The 14,385-nt window shown below is 43.9% G+C and overlaps 2 protein-coding genes across 2 annotated transcripts; one reads left to right on the top strand and one right to left on the bottom strand.

Annotated features, from left to right (window-relative positions):
• Positions 1-538: 538 nt before the first annotated feature.
• On the bottom strand, positions 539-3,504 carry LOC133965361 (adenosine receptor A1-like). The gene is made up of 2 exons (XM_062399865.1): positions 3,137-3,504; positions 539-1,846 (listed from the first exon to the last, which is right to left on the bottom strand). The coding sequence occupies exons 1-2, from the start codon at positions 3,502-3,504 to the stop codon at positions 979-981; spliced, it is 1,236 nt and encodes a 411-aa protein (XP_062255849.1). The 3' UTR covers positions 539-978.
• Positions 3,505-6,317: 2,813 nt separating this feature from the next.
• On the top strand, positions 6,318-10,887 carry rps19 (ribosomal protein S19). Its single transcript, XM_062399389.1, has 6 exons — positions 6,318-6,397; positions 7,169-7,239; positions 7,433-7,533; positions 8,369-8,552; positions 9,167-9,221; positions 10,819-10,887. Exons 2-6 carry the CDS (start codon positions 7,169-7,171, stop codon positions 10,864-10,866), a joined length of 459 nt encoding a protein of 152 aa, XP_062255373.1. The 5' UTR covers positions 6,318-6,397; the 3' UTR covers positions 10,867-10,887.
• The last annotated feature ends 3,498 nt before the right edge of the window (positions 10,888-14,385 follow it).

Genomic DNA, 14,385 nt, shown 5'->3' with positions numbered 1-14,385 from the left:
AATCAGGAAGCTTTCAGGCAGACAGAATAATTGAATGGGCTGTCACACTAGGGAAGCTGAGGACATTTTTCCGTCTTTAGTACCAGATCCGTGTTTCAGTAATGTTTCCTATTCGGCGAGTTGTGCAGTAATGGAAGACACACTGTCCTCATATGCTGGGCTACATAAGGAGGAGACGGAACATGACGTGAAGATCTGTAAAAAAAAAAAGGAACTGGGAAAGAACTCTGCGAGCAATAATTCTAAACTCTGAGCGGAGAGAGGAGGGAAACAGTCCGCGATCAATGGAGACAAAAGAAGAAGCCTGACAAGAACTTGTTGACTGTCACGGCCATGTTCCATGCAGAAATAGATAGATTACTCCTTTTTTCTCCATCAGTGATTTCTAACACCAACACGGTTCAAGATGAACAATCCAATTAGTGCGAGCAAGGCCCTTTTATTACAAGAGAGCGTCACATTGTATTCACACGTTTAATCAAAACAGCCACGAAGATTGTGTCATTACCAGGTTAATTATGTTTTGCCTACAATGCGGCGTCCTCCCTGGACCACCGTGTTATTACCGAATGTTTAATTAAACGCTGTCACTTACATATCTACATTACTGGTGGTTGGCTTAGCGGAGTCTTAAAATAGGCTTAGAATGAGACCCACAGGAAGAGCAGTCAAAGGAAACAGACATCTGTGATCAGGATAGCAGTCGTCATCGGGAGACTTAATTTTCTCACTGACATTTTGTGCGGGACCCGATAATTAACTGGCCTTTTCATTTGCGAGTTATACATAATGTTTGTGCGTGAGCTCGCTGATCAGTTAAAAAGCCAACAACAAACACGAATATGCTGTATTTATTCTTCCTCGGTCCACAAGTCATTTCATCTGAGCACCTATACAACCAAATCACAGAGGAAACATTGCGATAAGAAGGTTATTTAGCTGCTTTTATCCTCCCACATCTTCCACTGGGTCAAGATCTCAGACCTCTGGGCACACTTTGGCTTTCAGGGAGAGTTTGGCTGAAAACCACGGACCGGCCTGCACCGCTTCGCACAGGGCCAAGCGGACAGATTTGCGTCTGGACTGAGCCACTGCAGGTAGCCTTCCACCTGCAGTGGGAACAGAGAGAGGGAAGGTGGCTCGTTCCTCCGCGGCTTGTCTCCTCGGAGGAGTGAAGAGGATCTGGGGCACGAGGTCGTACAGCTGGAAGAGGAAGAGGGCAACTGCATGAGCCCAGGCAGGAAGATTGATGCTGGGGGTGTAAAGCAAGAGGGCATGGATAATGTGGATGGGCAGGCACAGTAGAACTAAAAGGGAAAGAGACAGAGCCAGGGAGCGGACCTGGCGGGAGTCATACTTTGGAGGGTCTGTATGACTAAAAGGGTTCTTACTGGGCCTCATGCACAGCAGATCAAGGTAAATGACCAGCAGGCACAGCACGGGCAGCATGAACACCATCATCCCATGAACATAGACCAGGAATTGAGGACTGAGAACAGTGTCGGGAGCACACACTCCCCAGTGGCTGCTGTGAATCTCAGCGTAGGTGAAGTTGCTCATGTCCTCCACATAAAACTTGGACAGGAAGCCCCCGTATGGAAGGTACTTCCCGATGATCTTGCGGTGGTGGTTGTACTTAGGGGGCGGGGAAGTGGTGAGATTGGGTAAAGAGTTCGTCCAGTTGCCATCCAGCTCGAGGCCAGTTGTGTCCGCACCAGTGCCGACCCTTCTCCGGGTGTCGAAGATGTCCGAGCCGATGAACTGGGCGAAGGAAGACAGAACAGAGCCCACCCAGCACAGCAGGACCACACACAAAGCTCGCCGACGGGTCACCACCTTGGAGTACCTGTCGCCCAAAGACATGAGGGTGTGGAAAAACAATTAACATGTTTGTATTATGACCGCACACTCATCTTACACTGATGATGAAACTGTAGTCTGGCTAACCCATAGACATAGGATTCGTTTCAGGACAGTGGAAAGAAGTGGATCTGCTCTGAAACCTGTAAACCCTTCTAGATGTAAGCTCTCTAACTGACTGCAGGTAACCTTGTTTGAGAACATTTCTGAAAGAAGTACAGAAAAATGAAATCTCTCTAAGATGGGCAGGTTAACTGATTGTTACATAGCAACAGAACACCGACATATTAAGACAGACTCTCCACAGAAACGCTGTGTTTGTAGGTCACTGCCAATCAAGCATCTCCGAGCTTCAGAGCCAATTGATATTCACTCATCCATCTCCCAGGTGGACAAAGCAGCCGTATGAGCACTCAACAATCTGTTTGAATAAACCATACAGTCGCCACAGCTTAACATGTTTACTGTTTTATTTATTTTACCCTGATATGGATTTTTTGCATCATTGCTAGCAGCACACTCTTGCCACCCACATATTCTTTCACACATACAAGGAAGGAAAAAAGTACTGGAAGTTATTTAAAACTGCAGCGTGAGTGATGCTATATCATGTTTATGTGAAAACATCTTATGTAAACACACATCTCAAGTGAATATGAAATGATTTTTTTTGTACCAAGTTAAAGCTATAGTTCTACGAAAATGCCGATGGGGTGGGGGAATGGTTTGAGTCCACAAAACCCTTCTGGAGTCTCAGGGGTAAACAGCGTTGCAGCCGCATCCAATACAATTAAAGTCTATTGTTATCACTTCTTCAGATGTAATAAAACAACGGAAAAAACACAACATGCCTCCATACTGCTCGTGTGGCGTCCGCAAGCCCCGACATTCAAATTTGACTCCAAAAGGCCTAAGATATGGTGTAAATGATCCTGTTTCGAGTCAGATATGAATTGCAGACAATTGGATGACACCACACAAGCAGTATGGAGGCATGTTGTGTTTTTTGCTATTGTTTCATTACGACTGAAGAAGAGTTAACCTTGGCTGAAACACTGTTTGCCCCTGAGACTCCTGAAGTGTTTTGTGGACTCAAACACTTCACCCACCCCTCCATCGGCATAGTGAGGAGTAGATAATAGGTGGATTTTTCATTATTCAGTGAACTATCCCTTCAATATCTGACAGAAACTTTTCCACTTCAACTGACTCAGAGGATTTATTCACTTATTGTTCTTCTCCAGCTGAAACCAACTCAACCATCTGCTCCACTCACCTGTCTGCCAAGTGACGCTGCAGGTGGGTGTCCAGCGTGAGCAGCATTAGCAGAAACATGGTGAACTGCCTGACCAGCAGGGGGAAACACACCATGGTGATGCAGGTGTACAGACACTGGGGGGTTCGCAGGTTGAGCAGGACGGTAGCAGGTACTTCCATTGCGCCCCCTACAGCCCCCACCCAGCCCAGGCACAGTCGAAGACAGCTCGAGACGCTCCCGGGTTGAGGCCCGGCACCCTGGGTTCCCTGTTGGGCATCGGCCGTGGCACCGCTACCGCTGAGCGCCATGCACAACCTCACACTGACCACTATTGCGGATACCGATATGATGCACTGGCACAGGGAGTAGAGCCACATGAATTCCATATCTAAGGGAGATTAAAAAGAGAGAGACACAGAGGATGATAAAAGCAAAGAATATATTTGACTACGGTTCAAAAAGCCATTACTGAAGAGGGTAAAATAAAGAGAAACACATTGAAGCTTGTGAAAGTAAATCTGTTTTACTCCCACTCTGGTTAGCACCCCTTCCCTATGTTCCCACATGTCTCTTTCAACACACCCTGCCCCTGCAGACCTCAGCCGCTTCATCGGAGGAATGGTGGACCATACAAATGGGAATGCAGTGATAAAGGGTGGAGGAAATTTTGAGGTTAAGCATAAGGGCATGGGTCGGAATAATAAAAAAACAAGTCAGCATGAGAGGCAGGAAGCACAGATGTGGAGAGGGAGAGAGAATATGTGATGCAGGTTTGTGCTTGGGGCACAGGGATGGGCAGGAGGAAACTAGATGATTTTGATAGCTATTGGAGAGCTGTAAACGTGTCCGGAGAGTGAAAAGGTCAGCCCGAGACCAGACCTGACAGAACTTCTCCACTGAGGATGTGAGCACCATGCAAACACTGAGCAACAAGCACCAAGCTGGGTGGCAGCACACTGTCATCACACTCTCCTCTTTTTTTCTCGTCTTTGTCTCGCCTCGCGTCGCCCGCTGGCGCGCCGTACATTATTCACACGCTCACACTCTCCGAGACACAAATAGACCTGGACGTCTACAAGGAAATACATGAGTCACAGCCGCCCCCCCCCCCCCCCGATGAGTAATTCCCAGCGAATGTATGCAATAAAGATTGGCAGCTAATTCAAGTGCATTTTCAAACAATAGTCTCACATAAAGTGGAGTGGATGAAATGTCGAAACAGAAGATTTGCCACCTGTCCATTCCACGTAATTAGTTTGACCTTTTCAGAACATTTGGTGTTAGTCGTCACTTTTCCATAATAATCATGACAACCCAGAATAAGCTCTTCATACCGCTTCATAATCACTCCACACGGTTGTCTCCTGTCTCAACACTTGAAGGGGCCTCGGTGAAATTGATTTACTGAAGTAATTAATGGAGCTTTAATCCACCTTGTGTGAGATTTCAATTCATATTGGCTGCTGGTCACTCTCAGTGTAATTAATTGCTTTAATTAATCAATTAAGCTCTTTGAAGCATCATTCGAGCGACGGGGGCCAAAGCGTTACAGCGCGGTCACTGACATTTAGAGAAAAGTCAGTGAGCGCCATAATGTTAGTATTACAACAAAGAAGTAAATGAGGATAAAAAGACACAGTTACCTGTTGTGAAGCCCTGCGATGACGCAGATGGTTTATACTAAGCTCTATAATCGGCTGCCTCTTTATTTTCCTCAAGGATCTCTCTCTCTCTCTCTCTTTCTTTCTCTCTCTCGCACCTCTCACTCCTAACTGTCTCCCCCCCACTGACAGAGTAAACCTGATTCATAGACCTCTACTTATCCACCTGCCTCCGACCTCTCTCTCCTGTCTCAGCAAACATATCAATTGTGTCAATGTTGGAGCATGGCTGCCCTTTCCATCTGAAATGTGCAAAGGGCAACACTCGGCTGGCCAGGGAAATATGTAAATAAGGCACACACACGCATGAACATACATGAGCATGGACTCACACACACACACACACTAGTTTTTTCTCTTTCATTTTTATAGTAAAAACACTTTTTCATTCAGATTTTTCTTTGATTTCTCCAATTTCCCCTTAATATGAGCCAGATAAAAGAATAGAATAAGGAGCTCTTAACTCTGAAGGCAGTGTGCTTTTTGATGGAGTGGGTATGAGTTGGAGGTAATAAAGATGAATAGAGCTATTAAAGACATTTACAGTCTTATCTGGAAAGAATTGTGCCATGGGACAAAATATACACTCATTTTATATAATAACTAGAACATATTGAACTATATCGCTGACAAAAGTGCACAGAGTGAATCTATACCCTCGCCTTTAGTCGTATACTTAAATTATCCATAGAGGTCCTGTGATCTTAGGCAGTTCACTCAATAGTACATGATACTCTCCAGCAATATAAGCTCTAATGAGAACCACAACACACAGTGTGGTGCTACGCCTGAAAATGTACTGAGAACTGATGCTGTGCGCTACTTTTGTTTTACATGTAAAGTAGATCCATTGAAGTGTTGGACTCACTGTTATGTAGCTGGAAAAAATATGCCTGTATTTCAAAAACATAAAAATAAAATAAATCACTCAAGCATATCATTGTGTCTACAAATCATTTCCTCACTGTCTGCCAAAGGGCCAAGCTGCATGCTCCAGGCAGGGTCGTACAGAGCCAAGCCGAGTGGGATTTACTGAGATAATACCCACCCAGAGATTGACAGAATTGCTTCTTAGTCTCATTTTATAGTCCAAAGACATTTTACAACAGCAGAAAAATAAGTTCAGATAAAAAAAATTGTGCATATTCACCCGTTTTCCTGCCACTTTATTTTTTGCTGTATTTTAAAATTGTACTGCTCAATTTTAAGGTGACAAAAAGATGGGTCTTTGCTATCAGAGTCCCTGTGTAATGGAATTCACTCCACTTCTCTATAACGTCTTATTCATCCTTAAAACTTCTGTAAGCAAAGAACTGACATTGGTTCTTATTTAAACTAATCCAATTTATTTCTTTTCTCAACATTTTCTGTAAGATCTATATATCTACTGTTTTGTAACGTTTATAAAAAAAGTGCTATATAAACTAATTCAATAATAATAATGATAATCAAAATAATAATAATCATCATTATCATTATTATTATCGTTATTAGTAGTAGCAGCAGTAGTATTGAAAAAAACTAAGCCCAAGTCTCGCGTGACAAAACGAGATCTGTCCAGTTAAACAGGGGCTGGAAACCCCGTCGCAGCCTCTTCCCTTCGCTGTCCGCACGCAAGGTAAAGCGCTGTTATTCCTTTCCCGTCATTTCACCTTAAAATACATCCAAACGCCACCATTTCGCCCCGAAACGCGCTCAGGTGGGATGTAAAGTGTAGCTGCATAAACCCGTCGAGCTGTTGTGGGGACATTAGAAGCGTTTAGTAGTTATTTGACGAGGTTTTGCTCGAGTGCTGCGCTTCTACGGTCGCTCTCAGTGATGGCTGCCCCCATGCTGCCGCGTTGAGGCCTGCTAGCTTGTGGCTAACTCGCGATGTAGCTTTGCGTTTGTTGCCGAAATTCAAGAATAAACTAAGCATTCAGAAACAGCGGACGTTAGTTTTTACATTATATGTTGCGGTCATAGCCAATACTTGCCTTAAAGGTGCGGTGTCACGACTGTAAAGTCTTCTCTAAAGACAGCTACCATAGTTAGCATTTAGCTGCTAGTTGATGGCTTAGCTAGTGCCGGGTGAAAGCGTGCAGCCGAGTGTCCACACTTATATCTGACATAAATGTGTCTGTGTGGTTCATATTCTGAGTTGTTGCGTCTCTGAGAGTAATTGTACATCATCTGTAGCAAACCGGAGCGATTCACACATGCTCACACATTGAATATGTATAGAAGCAACACTTGAATTCATCTAGATCACGTTTTTCTACCGGACACTGCTCCGGGCTGAAGTACATTGATATATATTAAATACTTGTGCGGATACGTTGCCATCTTATGCTCTCTCATGTGTCTCGGAGGAAGTGTGGAAAGTAACTCTGGTGTGTTTCTTGTTCAGATGCCGGGGATCACAGTGAAAGACGTCAACCAGCAGGAATTTGTCCGAGCCCTGGCGGCTTTCCTGAAGAAGTGAGTATTTTTGTTTTTAACTCTGGTATAACTATGAATAATCCGCCCACTGTTTTTGTTTTTCCTAAAACGTTTATTTGTGAATGCTGTGCCTGTACATCTTACCATACTGATGTAAATGGCTTCATAACACAAAATATCCCTATAGAAGCTAGTTGTGGTTTACATCATCCTGACTCTTCTCCTACCCCAGGTCAGGAAAGCTGAAGGTGCCTGACTGGGTGGACCTCGTCAAGCTGGGCAAGCACAAGGAGCTGGCTCCCAGTGATGAGAACTGGTTCTACATCAGAACCGGTAAGTCTGAGTGCTCAGGTTCATTCTTTGTTTTAACAAAGTTCAGCTATGTATTGATCATAATCTGTCAGTGCAATGTGTCAGAATGTTACCTGGGTAACACTTCAAAGTATGATGATGTATAGACAATATATTTCACAAATGTAAACTGGGATTGAAGAGACAAATGGATGCTGATGGATTTCAACATTATCTTGTGCTCAGGGATTGAACTACCACAGAATGAACGATTGTTTTTCGTAAATCTTTAAATGTAAATTAACAACTAGAAATAGAAGCCATGATGCTGATGAATTAATTATCACAAAAAACTGTTTGTATCAACCACATGGCATTGGAGCTGCTGTCCCTCTGAAGGACTCGCTCTACTTATTATAGTGTTGTTGAGATGTTTCAAGATAGTCATATTGTAGTGGATACTGTTAGAAATGCTGTGTGGGTCTCACTGGAAAACCAAAATCCCTGTTCAGATATCTAGTCATGTATGGTTTAGTTTTTACTAAATGTGCTAAAGTCTGTCACTGACACTTGTTTTTTTCATGGCTATAATGGAGTAACAAATTACTGTATTCTGACCCTTGTGAAGGTGTGAATGGTTTCTTAGGTCCTACAATTGAAATGTGTGAACGCAAGATTAGAGCAAATGCCTAATGATGATGTACAACTTATTCACTCTTGCCTAAGTGCTTTGCTCATGAAATATTAAACAGCACTAATTGTATTGATGTAAGACTGAAACCACAAACCCACACGTCCAATCATTTGCATTTAATGTTGAGAGCGAGGCCCGAGGATAAGCACAGTGATTCTGACACCATTTCCTCTTCTCTTTCAGCATCCACAGTCCGCCATCTGTACCTCCGTGGAGGGGCTGGTGTTGGCTCCATGACCAAGATCTATGGAGGTCGCAAGAGGAACGGTGTGTGTCCTTCCCACTACAGTGTAGGATCTAAGAACGTGGCTCGCAAGGTGCTGCAGGCCCTGGAGCTGCTCAAGATGGTCGAGAAGGATCCCAACGGGTACGCATATCCTCGGTCTTTACAGCTGGAATTATTTGATTGCACTTAGGGCCCGTTTTATTCAGCATGTTCTCAAAACTCAAGTTCACTTGGAAGAAGTTTGTGCATTTTTAACTGACGCCTTTTAGGATATGTATCGTAGAACATGCAGACAAAGCTGGCATGATGTTGTAGTTGGCCTGTACGTGAGAGATTTGTAGTTCACACACTCTCTTTCATGCAACACTCAGGCATAGCTCTTTTCCGCACCTGCATTTCATCAATGTAGAAGCTTGCGAAACAGACCCATCAATGCCCCATAACTATGAAACCTCTAAAGACTCGAGGTATTTTACTTTGCAATAATGCGGTGAGTCTGTAACAAAATGTATATGGTTAGTTCTATTCAGTACAACTTGGCAGGGAAATTCAATTTCCTTCTGAATGGTTTATGGTTGGATGCTTTTTGGCCAACGTGTATGGATGGAGAATTGATCATCCTGTGACTAATACTGTGGTCAATGTGGTGCAAAGAGGAATGATGGAAGTATTCAGCTTTTTGTGAATGGATTTTTGACTAAAGTGGTTTATGTTTTGTATTTTCCTATTTTAATAGTTTGTTCTATTTTTCTCAGTGGTCGCAGACTAACCTCCCAGGGAACCCGAGACCTGGACAGAATTGCCGGCCAGGTGAGAAACTAATCTGTCTTCCTAATGTTGACACACAAGTAACATCATAGTTTGAATAATCAGACCAAAAAATCAAGGCAAACCTTTTCATGGTATCATAACCAATACTCCTATTGCACATGTGTTGGTAAACCAAACATGAAAATTATTTTGTCACCATATCAGTTTGTACTCGTTTTTACCATAATGAATCTGACCTTTATAATATGGTGTACTTCATACCCTGTGTATGGAAGAATCCAACAAGCTATGGCTTTGACGGAAGACAGCGAGGGTCAGATTTTATACCTCTGCGAAAGATGTTTATTACAATATACTGTCATTCACAATATTGTATTTAAAAAGACAAATCACTATTGCTGCTACTCATGAGCACTAATGAGTCATACTGGTATTGTTGGCCATGTTTGCATAGAATTAACAACTTGACGTGCTTGTCAATATCTAGTGTAACATGAATCTGATTGCGATCCCCTGTTACCTAACTTCACTGTGACTCATCACCTGTCCACCACCGCCCTTGGTATATAATGCAGGGATATAGTGATTATGTCTACCTGTGCTTAAACCATAATTAAGTTTAACAGCAGAACCAGAAAAAAATGTCACGAATCCTTATCACTACATGTTTTACATAATTGTAAGTGTCTTTGATATTTTGGGTTTGCTGCAGGATGCGTCATCTCGTGATGAACTTTGAAGTTTTTTAAACTCACTGCTTGTAGTCGGTTTATCTGACTCATGTAGTGAAGAAGTCTTCACGGTGGTCTATGTTAGAGATTTACCCTGTCAGTGTAGTGTAGTGACAATGTCCTTGATTAATATGCAACATTTCAGTTGAAACATTTCATAAACACAACTGAGTTCTGTTCTGTTATATCTGTCCTCAATAAACAACACTGCTGCTTGTGGACTAATTCCAACCAGACCTCCACCGCTATGTTTTGCTCAGGAATAAAATAGTCGAAGGGGAGAGAGAGCATTCTGGTGCTTTAAGAAATCTAATGAATGTCATGCAGCCTCATGCTGGTCAGGCAAAGGTTGGTTTCAACAACTGAATGATACGCTGCCATTTTGTGTTACATACAGACGCTCCCGGGGTTGTGCCTTAAGCATATCTGATCACACAAATATCATCCCTTTGCTTTGATGTGACACCTTGTCTGTCGCGGGAGAACCCTGGTGTCACGTCAACACGCAAAGCACGTGTCCTCGGGCAAACCCTTTTCTCTGCCAGGAAAGTGAGTTGCGTATCCTTTATGGCAGACTAGTAGAATTATTAGTTTGCGCTACGCTAACAGAAGTCTGTCTTGCCATGTCAAAAATCTGGAGCGAGGCAGCAGCGTATGTGATAATCCAAGGGTAAAGGGGGAAAGCATGAGGAGGGAATTTCATGCTTGGCAAGTTCTGCCGTATGGCAGCAGTTTTCTCCTTGTTTACCCATGCTAATGAGCAGAATGCAGATGAGCAGACCTGGGCCCGGCCCGCCTGTCTGCTGCACACAACTGGCAGGATGCATGTTCCCCCTTGTGTGTAGTTTCTGATGGCTTTTTCATCTTCTGAATTTGCTTAATGTTGTTTTTTTTCTTTTCCCCAGGTTTCAACTGCAAGCAAGACAGCTGCAAAAATTGTTTCAGCTCAATAAATCTTTTTGGAGAAAGTCGAATGCTGTGTTTCTGTCTTTGTTTTTTTAACTGAATGATCCAAGATCAATCTGACATCATGGTCTCCTCAGAACCCTGCAGCTTCCCTCACTCTTTTAGTGTCATGCAGGTCTTGATCAGATTCTGCAAACTGTTTGTTGAAGATAAATGGAAAAGATGGGCTAAATTTACCCGATGCACAATGTCTCTGTTAAATTAAATCTGCACCATTAAATTATCCCACGCTGATCTGTGTCCTTCAGTATAAATGTAATTTGGGCTTAAAGGGCAGTGAATGACCATGAAGGTTTTAGATCCTCATCCTGTAATGAGCGACCGCTCTCATCGGGGTGCAGCTTCAACACGCAGCTTGAAAAGGCTTTGTGGGAGCGGTTTCATCAGAGTCCAGAAGCTCCTGACTGTCTGCTCCATTTTGTTCTTCCATATCACACTTCAAACAGCAAACGCCATTAGTTTAGTTTGGTGAGGAATGATGTCATTATTTAGCAGATTGGTTAATGGCCACAGTGCCATCTAGAGATCCAACTGGCCAAAAACAGGCTCTTGAGTTGATGTGTTGATTTGAAATAAACGTACGCACTGCTTAACTCATCACTGCCACGTTAACAAGGCTGTTTGTGAAACTGGCCTCAGTACTGTCTGGTCATTGGATGTGGTTGATATAGAACTGGCCTCGTTGCCTCAAGCTGAGATGGACTACTAAAGACCTGGGTGTGACTGGGCCAGAATCTAAGAAGTGGTATGAATTCAGTCTTTGTGGTGTTCAGTTTGAGTCAGTGGACAATATAAAATTCCCCTGTATAGGTGCATATAGACATTGTAAAGCTCGAGGTTCAATCAATGACGTCTTAACTTTTTAATTTGGCCGTGCTCCTGAAATCCTGCAGAGGGTGCCAAAGCCTCTAGAATATAGATCATGGCTATATGTGCACTTCGGGGGCTGATGGTCTCCGAGGTGCCTTCACGGATATTAAAGTAATAATTTATAGTCTGTCACCAGCCTGAAGAATAGTATAAAAGCCGTGTTGTAAATATATGCTTGCTTTTATAAGGGGCGATTTCCATGTGTAATTTAAGAAGCTCTGAGTTAATTTTCTATTCTATAAAATGGATAAACTTAACTTTATTAATTATGCACAACTGTCCCTCAAATGTGTTCGTTGAAAAGGCTTCAGGATCTTTTCCACAGAAAAGTAATGCGCCGGTCCAACTGGCTGTAAAATATCCAATCTATTTTAATTGTCATCTTCACTTTGGGCCAGTGGAGCTTCATGTGACGGCTTTTTATTATTTTATTTTTGTGGTTTCTCAGCGAGCCTTGAGGCGAGAGAACTATAAAGACAACCAAATGAGAAAGGAGGCTTGTGCAGCAACAGTGTTCATGAGTCTCATGTTCCCTCCGAGAGAATACAGATTGCTTTTATATTGTTAACTCAATTCATGTCCAGATTTGCAGATCAACAACCAGAAGGCATTGTTTGCTGTCGGAGCTGAGCTGCTGTACACAGCCCAGAGAGAGAGAGAGTGTGTGTGTGTGAGCGCTTACACTCTGTTGTGTGTTCGCCAGATATCATGTGTCCCAGATCCCTGGACAGTGAAGCCTGCTCTGTTAGTGTGTCACTCGTATCTGTGTGTGCACAGTACACACTGCACATCTGCCTTTTTTATACTGTCAATCATCATTAACAATTATTCTGCACGTCTTTCAGGAAATATTAATCTCTAGTCTCTTTATACACCCACTCGTTTTCTCTCACTCATCCCCTCCATCTCTGTCCTCCATCCACCCACTCCTCTTTTTTTTTTCTCATTTGGAGACAGCTGTTCCTGAACACCTGAACCCTCCCTCCCCTGCCCCCCCCTCCCCTCCCCTCCCCTCTTTCCCCCCTTCATGATCCCTCTTCTTTTTCTCACCCTGTAATTTGGGGGAGAGAGAGAAGGATAAACATGTCCTTGAGAGTTCGGCAGAAATGTGTGGAATCCACCAGAGGAGGTCGTGCCGTGGTTTCCTCACTTATTGCAATTCGGCTGCATGTACGTGCATGCTCCCACATGTGGCCTGTGAGCGCCTTGTGCGGCCATTTTCTGAGAAAAGGTCGTTTCCACAGCTATTAAAGCTCCAGGTCAAATTCAGTGCAAATATTAGGAGGTTTCACTATAACAATTATTTCTGTGGAAGATTTCCCACATAAATGCACATGGTTTGTCTTTGTGTGTGTGTGTGTGTGTCATTTGATTGATGCAGCCCTCTCACCTCCTCGGGGCTGGAGGCTGCAGATAACTAAGACATGTCTCCGGTGCACAAGTCTCTCCAAAATAGAACCACTATCAGGTGGGCTACACACACACACACACACACACACACACACTGTCAACCCCCAGCCTCATGTCCTGTGGCGTGTTTTCCTCCCAAGAGCCGACATGGGCCTGCCTCACTATGTTGCCCAGCACCCCCCACCTCTGGCATGTATTGAGTCAGTGGAGGTTCCCATTGAACACCCGGCTGGCTCAGCCAAAATAACAACAATCTCCCAGTGTTGAACAACACAATGCTTTTCTCATACATTCATGCATGTCCAGTGTGAGAGAGTATCTCGAGCACTGTCCATGTCTATGTATTGTGTTGTAGGAGCGAGTGTAAGTCTGTGTTGATGCTGTGAGGCTAAAGTCAGCCCTGTGTCTGTAAGTGTGTTTTTAGAAATTAGACCAAGGCCAAAAGGGCGGTGTTGTTATAAACGTGGGCTCAGTCACTTCCCTCTGCGTAACATAAGTGTGCGGGGACACAACGCTCCACTGTTACAACACGTCTGGTTTACAAAACAATCCGTCCCAGCGCGTGTGTAAAAGCTGATTGATGGACGAGTTCAGTGGTTTTTCTGTTTATAGAAGAAAGAAAAAGTTTGACCTGATTGACCTCCTGGAGAGTGTTAGTTTTTTTGTACATACATCTGCCCGGTGTGTGTGTGTGGTTGTTCGTCTGTGAGCCGTCAGCGCTTATCCTTCATTGTGTGTTTGGCCTTGGAGCAGGTGGTGTAAACATGCAACACCGCTCAGCCTGCCTGGCACCACAGGGCACTGCCCCACAGCAGGTGTATATATATATCTCTGTGTGTGTGTGTGTGTGCAGGCCAAACACTAACCATGTGTCACAGACTTCTGGGTCTCTGTGAAGTTTGTGTGTGCGTCTCCCTCCTTGGCGAGTGTCAATCCCTTCCACCTGTCACAGAGGGTGGGGTGCAAAGGCAAGATGATGGGTCGCGGAACAGATGCTGTCTACAAAGCCAGCCCAACTGACTGAATTGCACTGTGTGTGTGTGGTTGTGTGTGTGTGTGTGTGTGTGTGTGCGTGTGTGTGTGTGTGTGTGTGTGTGTGTGTGTGTGTGTGTGTGTGTGTGTGTGTGTGTGTGTGTGTGTGTGTGTGTGTGTGTGTGTGTGTGTGTGTGTGTGTGTGTGTGTGTGCGTGCGTGCGTGTGTGTGCGTTGTGCCCCTGCCTGTGTGCA

This window comes from Platichthys flesus, chromosome 11, assembly GCF_949316205.1.
Source record: "Platichthys flesus chromosome 11, fPlaFle2.1, whole genome shotgun sequence".
Classification (NCBI taxonomy): Eukaryota; Metazoa; Chordata; class Actinopteri; order Pleuronectiformes; family Pleuronectidae; genus Platichthys; species Platichthys flesus.
Note: the sequence above shows the minus strand (reverse complement) of the source record. Positions and strands in the feature narration are given on the sequence as shown.